This window comes from Geotrypetes seraphini, chromosome 2 (assembly GCF_902459505.1).
Source record: "Geotrypetes seraphini chromosome 2, aGeoSer1.1, whole genome shotgun sequence".
Taxonomy (NCBI): Eukaryota; Metazoa; Chordata; class Amphibia; order Gymnophiona; family Dermophiidae; genus Geotrypetes; species Geotrypetes seraphini.
The window spans coordinates 401,303,177-401,315,464 of NC_047085.1; the positions used below are offsets into that span (position 1 = coordinate 401,303,177).

Genomic DNA, 12,288 nt, shown 5'->3' on the forward strand with positions numbered 1-12,288 from the left:
ATATTGTCGGGAAGTCGGCGGTCCTTCGGGGTGGGGGTGCGAGTGGTCCTGCCGGGGGGGGGGGATGTATCGGACGTCGGGGAGTCGGCCGGGCAAGAGGGCTTGGGCTCCCTCTTGCTCCGATCGTGGATGCGGGTGCGGGTGGGAGCGCGTGCGAGCGGTCGTTCGGGATGGGGGTGCGAGCGGTCCTGCTGGGGGGGTGAATCGGGCGTCGGGCGGGGGTGGGAACTATGTTTTAAAACTTTTGTATACCGCGCTCACGCATATAACGCGCGAGGGTTATGCGCGGTAGGTAAAAACGCGTATAACGCGCGCGTTATATGCGTGAAAATACGGTAATCATAATGATATTAATAGTGACTTTGTTCCTTTTTCTCTTTTTTGTTTTGAAAGATTGCAGGCATTCTGTTTATCAGTCAAGTTATTTAGTTTGCAAAACCAGAAAAGGCTAAATGTTCATTTCTGAAGCACTAGAACTTGTAAACCTCAATGAAATTGAGTAAAAGAAAGGTGCTTAGGCCCGAGATTCAGAGATCCAGGTAAATGTGATGTAACTGCTAATAAAGCCTAAAGCCCGAGACTAAGAGACACAAGTAAATGTGATGTAACTGCTAATAAAGTCAAAAGAAATGGTGCTTCTCCAAGACTGTGATTTATTGGTAGCTTTCACTGTCGAGCATGCTAGGGCGTAATATAGGATTATTTCTGAGAAGTGCGATATATTTCTCTAGAGTAGGTATATGACATATCAAAACAAACAGTGAAGGCTCCTGGATATACTTCTAATCGATTGTACGAATGTAAGCAACACAATCCTTTAGTCTAAAAAGAAGAGAAATTAGGCAAAGGGGTAGAATTCAAAAGAAGAAACAGCAGAGTCAAGAGCCAGGTAACTTTATATTCTACAAAATCTAGCTCGGCATTGCTGCCTTAGAATGCTTCCTCAGTTTTTTAATTTTCCAGATACACATTACTTATCCCGTATGGAGTTGTTTAAAATGTACTGTATGTAAAAGATTCACTTGATTCATCCTCTGAAACTTTATTAATTGAGAATGTGAATTATTTACCTAGAGGCATCAAAAAGATTAAGTAAGAAGGCACCTTTGAAACTGTTAATTCTCCAGATAGCCTAGATATTTCTAGATTTCTTGCATCCTCCCAAGATACCATAATAAAGAGATCAAATTTGTAGATCTCATTTCAAACATAAGGAAAAAAAAAGATGTTAGTTCTAAGAGCTTATTTCTCAAAGAAAGATGTAGGGAGATATTCTACAAATGGTACTGAAACTTAGGTGCCAGTAGGCTTCCTACCATCACCTAAGTTAATTGAGAAATGTCATGTAAAACTGTGAAAAACAGTAAAAATAAAGTGCCTACTGGACCCTAAATAAATGGCACCAGAATCAAGCCTACGTAGGCGCTTTAGGGTTGCTGAATGCCAAAGTAGGCGTGGCCAACATCGGAAGTGGAGTTAGGCAGCCTAAAGCGCCTACATAGATATGATTTATGCAAAGATAGGTACTGGAAATGTAGGTTCGTAAAACCCTGGTCTACATTTCCAGCACCTATTTTTGCTAGGGGATTCCCAAAATAGTTCACACTTGCCATCAGATGATCGTGGTAGGGGAATCAGCTGATTTGGAAGGACTCAGCTGATTGGGGATTCCCCTGCTGCAATCAGCTGAACCGGCAGGGAGATCCCCATTTCCTCTCTTTCTCCCTCCTACCCACTGATCCCCTCATCCCTTCTCCATACAGAACCTCCTCCCACCAAGCCCGATACTCCACATAGACCCCTACACCCTTCCACACCTATGATATCCCCATCCTCCCTCCTGCCACCCTACACACACCTCTGACATTCCCCCATCCCTCCACTACCCCTCACCTTGTCTAGATGAAACATAGGCAGGAGGGATGCCTACTCCTTCCTGTTGATGGGGCTGTCGATTCAAAATGGTGGCCTTTCCAGCTTCCAGTGCATGTTGGGATGCACTGGGAGGGGCCTAAGGCCCTAAGTAATTAGGGCCTTAGTCCCAGTGCAAAGCTGCCGTGGCTTTGGGGAGTCCTGCCAGCTCAGCTGATTGGGGATTCCCCTGCCAAGATCAGCTTTTGGAAAGCCCTGAACTATTTACATTTTTAAAGTGCGATTCTCTAACAGGTACTGTTGCATGATTGATATGCGAATGGCGGCCACTTTTAATGCGGCCACTGACTTTGGCACTGGTTAGAGAATCCATGCGGTAGTGTTTTGTGATCAGAAAATCTCTTTTTTCAAATGTCTCCAGCCCAGCACAATTGAGGCAGAAGTCTTCCTGCAGCTATGACCTATGGTCTTGGCTATGAGTAAAACAATCTATAATTGGCTAGACTGGATAAATCCTCAGGAGGACCGTTTAGCCTTGAAGAAATAGAAAAGTAAGCCTATTAAAAATGTTAGCGGACCTCAGTATTAGCTCTTGGTATATAAACATGTTTTGTTTTGTTTTTTTCGAAGCTCAGGCAGCAACTCATGGGTGACCAGCACCAGACAAAAGTCTAAATAAGCACTGCCTCATACATCATATGGTCCAGAATGTGCAAACCACGTAAGTAAGTAAAGTGCTAGAAAAATCAAGGTTAAACAGTCACACCTGAGAAATTTAGCTTTAAGACTATATGAAATTTAGCTTTAAGACTATATAAACTCCCAATAATCTACCTTGTGAATATAATAAAGTGCAAAATATGGTAAAGTGCAAAGTGCTATAGATAATCCAAACTAGAAAAATTGATAATAAATGCACTCTTTATCTATAGCACTTTGTACTTTATCATATTTTGTACTTTATTATATTCACAAGGTAGATTCTTGGGAGTTTATATAGTCTTAAAGCTAAATTTCTCAGGTGTGACTGTTTAACCTTGATTTTTCTAGCACTTTACATACTTGCGTGGTTTGCACATTCTGGACCAGATGATGTATGAGGCAGTGCCTATTTAGAATTTTGTCTGGTGCTGGTCACCCATGAGTTGCTGCCTGAGCTTCAAAAACAACCCCCATTTATATACCAAGAGCTCATACCGAGGTCCGCTAACATTTTTAATAGGCTTACTTTTCTATTTCTTCAAGGCTAAACAGTCCCCCTGAGGATTTATCTAGTCTAGCCAATTATAGATTGCTTTGCATATTGGACGTACTGGCAACTGTTGTGTCCATAGGGTTATATTCTTTTTGTGCTGATCTTGGCTATGGGTGCCACCTTTTTCCTAAAATTTCCCTGCAAGTGCCTGGTAACATCTGAAGATATAGCTTTTTTATATCCTATGCATTTAGAAAGTATTCTACTAGTGAAATCTAAAGTTTCGAGATTTACTGGGAAATTAATTTGGAAGTAGGTTGGTTTCTATAAAGGGTTAATGGAAGTGTAGGGCCATTTTTGAAAAGGATGTTTAAGTCAGATTTGGACATTTCCCACTAAATGTCCAAAGTTGGAAGCACAGAAATGTCTATTTTCGAAAACCGATCTGCTAAATGTCCCCCCCCCCCCCCCCAAATTTAAATCGGGATATCTAGGCCAACAGGACGTCCAACCCTTAGGATACCTAACTTTATACCCCATTTTTGACCACAGAAACATCCAAGGTGAAAATGTCCAACTATTTGGATGTGGAGGGGTCAGCATTGTAATAGACTGGCCACACAGACATGCCAACAAAGCAGTGGCACTTCTGTGAACTTCGCCTAAAGAGTGCTAGAAGTACTGTACATCTCACCATATGCCTCTTATAATTTATGCTGAGCCCTCCAAAACGCTCCTAAAACATACTAGACCCACTTGTCTAACACTACAATAGCTCTCATGGCTACAGGTTGCATCTATATGGTAGTAGAGCAGGGTTTTGGTGGGTTTTAATAGGCTCATACTTTCCACCATAAATGTAGTGGTTAAGGTGGCTTAGGAACTTGGGTCCTCCTCTCTTTGATTCACTACTTAAGACACCTGTGTGATGCACTACTAGGCTTTCCCATTCCAAGTGCTGCAGTTCATTAGGGGATGGGAGAGGGTTAGTAAGCAGAGGGGGAGTGTCATCTGGTCAGTTTGTGTACCTTTGTGGCACTTAGATGCTTGTAAAACAGGTTTAGCTCTGAACTTCTAAACTCCATCCAGGACATCTTGGAAAAGGTTCGATTATCACCACAAAATGTCCAAGTTAAGCATATCCAAAGCCTACCCATCACAAGCCTCCCAGCGCACTCCCTGGAACTCTGGACGCACAGTAGGAGAAACATCTCCCTAGACGTCCATGAAAAGGGTTTTGATTATCAGCACTGGGATGTTCCGGCAACTAGGTGGTAGTTTTTCGGGTAACGCGTGCTATAGCACACGTTAATCCGGGCATGCGCTAAAAACGCTAGCACACTTTTGTAAAAGGAGCCCATAGTCATGATGATGCCTACTAAATTTTTAACTATGTGCCAAATTTTTATTAAATGCCAATTGGGGTTTTTTTGTTGTTGTTGTTTCTCTTTTTGGTCTCCCTTGAAGTAGACTTGAATGATTTTGGGGCTCATTTTCAAAGCACTTAGATATATAAAGTAGCATAGAAACCTATGGTTCTTTGAGTGACTAAGTGCTTTGAAAATGAGCCCCTTAATGTGTTTAGATTAAATTTTTCTGATCATTTTTACCCTCATTATTCTAAATGTTTCTTTTGTAACATATTGAATTTTTTAAATAATAATAATAAAAAAAGAATGCTTACTCAGCACACAGTAACTAGCTTTCAAAACTTCTCTTAAGGGGCTTATGTGGCCTCTCTGACAGAGTGTATTTTCATCCACCCCCCAAAGTATTATTGTCCCAGTGCATGAAATTTACCTTGAAGTAGACTTGAATGATTTTTGGGCTCATTTTCAAAGCACTTAGATATATAAAGTAGCATAGAAACATATGGTTCTTTGAGTGACTAAGTGCTTTGAAAATGAGCCCATGCCTCAGAATCAGAACCTAACGATAATGGTAAACTAATGATGACTCATCTTTCTCCTTCAGAGCCAAGCGATGGTGCCCTGTGTAAACTTTCAAAAAGCCACTGCCAGTTTATCTCGTGCACATTCCAGCAGGGTGCTAGGATAGTGTTTACAATGCACAACACAGCAGCAAACAAAAACCATGCAAATCGCCAGACAGTTAAAACAAATGCTCATCTTAAGAAGCATCCACTCGGCCAAATACTACATTTTAAAATGTGGCCACATTAGTACAGTGAAGACCTGCTGGGAGTTCAGACTATGCAAGTGACATTTGTGTGCTGAAAAGATTTCTATGGGGTTGATTCACTGGCGAACAGACCCAGAGGAGGGACAACTAAATAACCGAGACCTGTGAAAGGCAGTTCTATAACTGGGCACATGTAGTTATGCACAGAAATGCGGCATTTACGCATGTAAGTGTTCAAGTATTGTAACACCATTACGGAAGCTCATTACATGAACTCTGTATTGTAACATCTTAATAGAAGCTTATGTATTGCACCGCCCTGACAGAAGCTCATGTAAACCACTCTGAATTGACTCCCCAGTCATTAATAGCAGAATAGAAGCTTTCAATAACAATAAACTATTAACATAAGAATTGCCATACTGGGACAGACCAAAGGTCCATCAAGCCCAGTATCTTGTTTCCAACAGTGGCCAACCCAGATCCCAAGCACCTAGTTAGATCCCAAGTACCAAAACAGATTTTGTGCTGCTTATCCTAGAAATAAGCAGTGGATTTCCCCAAGCCATCTCAATAATGGTCTAAGGACTTCTCTTTTAGGAAATTATTCAAACCTTTTTTAAGCCCTGCTAAGCTAATTGATTTCAACAAATTCCAGAGTAAGATAGCCTGTAAACACTATAATGTGGGCAGAGCATTGGAGTGTCTCCAATTTATAGGCACAACTTTTAAAATACTATGTTATGCACATTGCAAATCACTCTTAGGTACACTTATTTATGCTGGCCAAACTGGCCACCCTCAGAGACAAGATGCTGGGCCTGATCTGATTCTGCTGGGTTTATCTTTTGTTATTAGGCGGGATGCCATTATAAATTATAGATTATAGGTTATAGATTAGGTATTTCTCATACTGTATTGGGGTATCGAAATAGAAGCATCCTGTTATAGAATTATTCCCCCCTAGCTTTTCTACTTCTGAATTAATTGCTCTACAATTCAGTTATGGATAAAGCTATCTAGTCTTTTTCACACTATGAAATTAATTTGTTTCTGGTTGTGTTTCAAAAGTCCATTCATGTGCACATCAAACAGCATAAACCTTGCCTGGAATAAATATACCAGGAATGATTCTACTCCTAGGGGTGTTATTAGTTCATCAGGATTAATATGGAACTTACTCCCTGACTGCCTGCTAGTGTTATCACAAGCAGCTGTCCACCCAATATTCAAAGTGATTTAAATGGCCTGGAGAGGCTCTTGGCCTTTTAAAATGCTTGTCCTTGGCTAATTACAAATTTTCAGTGGAATTCAACCAGTTAGTGTCACTGAATATCCGCAGTTAGCGGCTAGACCAAAATTCGCTACCTTGTGGGCATTCCAGTGGCAAAGTCAACACTTATGTGGTAGTGGCAATATTCAGCCTTTAACTGCATATGATAACCCCATAAATTGGACCACATATAAAGAAGTTCTATCTTTATGTGGTTCATCTTATGTAGTTAAGGGTTGAATATTGCACTTAACCGCATATGTTTTAGCTGGCAACATACAACTGGATATTCAAAGCCAGTGCCAAGACATGTCCCAGCCTTGAATATTCAGGAATATAGCTGGTAGCTGACAACGCTAATTGCCACTGGCTGAATATCAACCAGAGTGAGTCTAAAGTAGTGGTCTCAAACTTGTGGCCTGGGAGCCACATGCGGCCCGCCAGGTACTATTTTAAGGCCCTCGGTATGTTACCATTGTTCTGGAATGTTGCCCGCCTCACTGCTGTAACCTCACGCAAGTGCTTTCCTGCATCTTTCTGCATGTTGCACTGCTTTCAGCTGTAAGCTGTACCTGTAGCTTATAGCTGAAATTATCAGAAGCAATTAAGGAAAGATTTATAAACTATAATGAGTTTAACCTCGTGCAAAGTTGTCATTTCTTTAATAAGATATTAACTATTTTTTTTGCGGCCCTCCACATACCTACAAATCCAAAATGTGGTCCTGCAAAGGGTTTGAGTTTGAGACTGCTGGTCTAAAGTGATTGAACATTTTTTTTATTAGATTAGAAATACGTATGAAAACAGCATCAATGAATTAAAGACTGCTACTGAATACGATTTCCTTCATTCTCTTTGGGATATGGAGTGGAAAAGATGTGGTCCCTCTTACTTTCTTTGCCTCTGTCTTTGGCTCGGTGATGGGGAAGTTGCTGTTCCCGGCGATGCCTCTCAATTTCCTGTTCCTGCCTTTGCTGCTCCATCTTATGCTCCTTCTCCAACAGTTCTTGCTGCTGTTTAATGGCTAGAAGTTCCTGTTGTAACTTGCAGGAAAGGAGAAATACACAAGCCAAAATCAGTGCTTGAGACTTACTACGGCACTGTTCTAAACTTCAATGAGTGGACTTGTTTTTTTTTTTTACTTAAGGTTCTTCCTGGTATGTTAATTTTGTACAGTCTGGTGAAAGAGAAAGGTTAGTACTAGAGAATGACATGGGGAACAGGCACCCATGGTTAATGGCGGGGTGGGGGCAGAGCCTGCATAGGGACAGGGACAAACTTTGTCCCCATGTCATTCTCTAAACTTGAGATTAGTATAAACATGTAAAACATCTTAGACAATTGGCAACTGAATTCAATGATTTAAAAAAAACGCAGAAGCTGCTTTTGGATTTTAAAAACATGTATCTTGTCTGACTTTGATGTGGCAACAAGAGTCATCTGCAGATCAGAGTCCTGCCATCTGCAACTTCCTTCCATCATGTGTAGGGTTACCAGATTTTCCGTTTGGAAAATCTGGACCCTAGACCCGCCCTCCAGGCCCCACTCCCACCCATCCCTGCCCCGTTATGCCCCCAATCGCAGACCTGCAACCCGCTGCTTGCTCTTGTCGGGCAGTAGCGCATTCACGCATGCGCAGATATGACACGATGACATCATGCACACATGCATGTGTGCGTGATGTCATCGCATGGCATCTGTGCATGCACAGATGCGTTCCTGCCCGACAGTGATTTGTTCCAAGCTTTTCAAAACCCGGACAAACTGTCGGGTTTTGAAAAGCTGTCTGGGAAAATCCAGACTTCTGATCACCCTAATTATGTGCCCAACTGCTCAAGCATCCTACTGTTACAGCATCAGATTCATACATTGTTGCTGGCATCAAGGAGCATTTCCAACATTTAAAAAAAACTTTTATTGTCCTGTTTATCCACTACACAGTTTAGGTTCTCTTCTACATCCACATTTGAAAAACAATCCAATTACCTTCCCAGATGATGTAAAAACACAGGCGACTGAATCTTTGGAAAGGTTGTACCAAAACCAGATCAAAATGGAAGGCTCTGTTTGTGATTTAAACAGTTTACAAAATATTGTTCCTTTTCCTACTTTAATTATAAATATAAAATCATAAGTGTTCAAGGCTTGTGCACATGAGGACGGAGTTTGCGGGGACGATGCAGGGATGGAGATAGAGCCCTTGAGGAGGGGGCGAGAGCCTGTGGGGATGGGGACAAGCTTTTCAAAACCCGACAGTTTGTCTGGATTTTGGAAAAGCTTGGAACAAATCACTGTCGGGCAGGAACGCATCTGTGCATGCACGGATGCCATGCGATGACATCACATGCACATGCATGGGTGGATGACATCATCGTGTCATATCTGCGCAGGCGTGAATGCGCTACTGCCCAACATGAGCGGGCAGAAGGGTGCAGGGCTGGGGTGGGGCTAGGGTGGGATTGGGGGGCAGGGATGGGTGGGCCTGGGGGGCGGGTCTAGGGGGTCCGAATTTTCCAAACGGAAAATTCTCTAGTATAAGAACAGCTAGCACCTTAAGACTTTGTAATTAAAGCTGGAAGAAAAGCAAACTTGAGGATTCTGGAGTTGTAGAGATGTTGCACAGTAGAAGTAGTGAGTTCAGGAATACAGTACCTCTCAAAAGATGTGTGTTTCCAGGTCAATGGGAACATAGTGGATTAGAACATTCCATTATTTTGGCTTTTAATTCATGAGAATTGATTCCCAACCTGGGATCTACCAGGTATTTGTGACTCATACTAGTCACTGCCAAAGAAAGATGCAGGACTGACTCGGCTGGGCTTATCTTTTGTTATTATGAACATGAACACTAAATTATAGGTGAGGAAAGTTTAACATAGGACATTGAACCAGGGACCTTCTACATGGCTTTCAGTATAGGTCGCCCAAAGCTGAGCACTCAGATTTAGGCATGGATCCCAGATCTGTGTGTAATCAGCCAATTCAGTGCTAGTAATCAATAATCTGTGTTAACAAGCTTGTAATTGGCAGTGGTTAGGACTTATTTATACAGTAGGTCCACCCTATCTCCTGGTCTATAACATGCACACCTAATTTCATAGTGCACAACTCAAAGGGGGCATGGACATGGGAGAGGCATGGATGGATCAGGAATAGGTGTAATTTTATAGAATACCTGCATTTGCGTGCCTGACTATCATCAGCTGGGAGCAAGCATTTGGCAGCAGGTTTTCGCATGTCCAATTCTAAATATGTTCTCTAAAAAAATTGGTGCTGACTATTCTATAAATGTTTAGGGGCACTGTACAGAATCGCACTTAGTGCCACCCAAGCAGCCTTAGGCATCGCTAGGTATCCTAACTTTTAGGCACACCATATTTATGCCAGGGTTTTCTTGGCCTGAATCTTACACCTAAGTTAGGCTACAATCCATACCCTAACCATGCCCACTTTTAAGTCCGCACTTGGGAATAGGCGCCTAATTTCAACAGAATCGTGTTTTGAGTTAGGCACCTAACTTTCAATAAAGTCCAATTAACATCAATTAGGATGCTTGTTTATATTATGTATTTATATACCGCTTACCAAATTATCTAAGTGGTTTACAAGCAGGTACTCAAAGCATTATCTCTGTCCTCGTGGGCTCACAATCTATCTAACGTACCTGGGGCAATGGAGGATTGAGTGGCTTGCCCAGATTCACAAGGAGCAGCGTGGGGTTTGAACCCACAACCTCAGGGTGCTGAGGTTATTGCTCTAACCACTACACCACTCAGAACCGCTTAAGCCTATTAATCAATTAAGTTAAGCGCTTAGATCACCTAGGTGCACCAATGTAAGCACCTAACTATCGGCAAAATTTATAGAATTGGGGGGGGGGGAAATGCAGAGCACCGTTTATAGAATAGTAGCTTAGCGTGGATCATCGTGGTGCCTAACTTTGAATCTAGATAATAATCTACACCAAAGGGCCTCAAAATCCTCTTGTACCCATTTGTGTAACTTATTATCTAGTTCGGAATAGTCACTGGCCACAAACTATTGGTGGGCACAGTTTGTAGGAATTTTGCTGTAGAGTGAAGTGTCTGCACCTCCTTTTCTTTTGATACTGTCTAACTCTGGATTCCTTTTGCTGAATCTAGCTCTTACCACCTGAGTTACTCAGCTGGTTAGAGCCTGGTTCTAATTGAGCTAAAAGACCAGTGGGTTCATTTTCAAAGCACTTAGACTTACAGAGTTCCTTGGGTCACTACAGGGCTCATTTTCAAAAAAGAAATACATCTCAAAAAGCGGCATAAAGAGGCAGATGGAAATTTATCTCACTAAACCTTCCAATTCATTATTTTCAAATTTTATTTGTAGACAATTTATATAGTGGTTGTCTGCAGTGTGTCTACATCTGAAGGGGGCATTTTGGAGGCGTGGTTGACTGTTTGATTTACTTTTGTCTTTACAGCCCAGCACACCAATAAAGTCTGTGTCGGGTTTTCTGAGGCAGCTGGATGCGAAACACGTCAAGACCCGCCTAAGCCTTTGCTCTGCTCCAGCACAGATAAGCTTTTTTAAAAAAAATAACGAATGCAAGATTAAAACTAGCAAGATGTTGAAAACTTAACAAATGCAAATTGAAAAGGGAGAGTTTTTCCTGCTGCTGGAGCTCTGCTCTAAGTCTAGTATCTCACAATTTTTTTTTCTGAGCACTCAAAAAACAGGTTATATTGTATTTGAATTAATAACCATTGAGGACTCTTTTTTGTTGTTATTTTTCTTTTGAACATTTTATTTTAATGGATCAAAAAGATAAGACACATTGAGGGCAAACAGATCTGAGAAATGGCCATTTTCAGAACAAAAAGATAAATGTTTTTCAGTCTTGAAAATGGTCATGCTCGCTACTGGATTTTTGTGCGAGTTCCATGAAACATCCAGCCATATTGAAAATGCTCCTCCTTATAACCTTGTAAATCTAAGTGCTTTGAAAATAAGTTAGTAGTAAACCATATGAACAAATAGGAACTTAAACTTAAACTTCATTCAGAAAAAAACCCTCTACGATTAGAAAAGGCTAGGAATGTATCGCTCAATGACCTTACCTTGAGTATTGTGGCTTTACCTTGAGTATTGCATTATGTTCTGGTCTCTTTTACTCAAAAAAGATAAAGCAGTACTAGAGAAGGTTCAAAGAAGAACGACCAAGATGATAAAGGGGATAGAACTCCTCTTGCATGAGGAAAGAGGTTACAGCTCTTCAGCTTGGAAAAGAGATAGCTGAGGAGAGATATGACTGGTATACAAAATCCTGAGTGGTTTAGAATGGGTACAAGTGGATCAATTTTTTACTGCATCAAGATTTACAAAGACTAGGGGACCCTCAATAAAGGTACAGAGTAATACTTTGAAAACCAAAAGGTGGAAATATTTTTTTCACTCAGAATAGTTAAGCTCTGGAATGCGTTGCCAGAGAATGTGGTAAGAGCTGGTTTAAAAAAAGGTTTGGCCAAGTTCCTGGAGGAAAAATCCATAGTCTGCTGGTGAGACAGACATAGGGGAAGCTACTGCTTGCCCTGGATCGGAAGCATGGAATGCTGCTACTATCTGGGTTTTTGCCAGGTACTTGTGACTTGGATTGACCACTGTGAGGATGGGATACTGGGTTAGATGGACCATAAGGCTATTCTTATATTCTTAACTAGTTCAAAATGAAATGGAAAAGCTGCTCTATGATTAATCTGACTCAACCAAACTAGCAACACCTAAACCAATTAAACCGGAAGTTTAAAAAAAAAAAATATATATATATATATAT

General features: G+C 41.3%; 1 protein-coding gene across 13 annotated transcripts in view; it reads right to left on the bottom strand.

Annotated features, from left to right (window-relative positions):
* HDAC9 (histone deacetylase 9) overlaps nt 1-12,288 on the bottom strand; it is a 1,077,926-nt gene that overhangs the window by 366,653 nt on the left and 698,985 nt on the right. For 9 of the 13 annotated variants that reach the window (XR_004538111.1, XM_033930932.1, XM_033930931.1 and 6 more), the window contains one exon: nt 7,375-7,525. Coding sequence is in view for 12 of the 13 variants with exons in the window: in XM_033930932.1 (XP_033786823.1) it covers nt 7,375-7,525 (151 nt within the window). In the remaining variant the exon portion in view is untranslated. The remainder of the gene's footprint in view (nt 1-7,374; nt 7,526-12,288) is intronic. The other 4 variants (XM_033930934.1, XM_033930933.1, XM_033930943.1 and 1 more) reach the window with 1 other exon arrangement.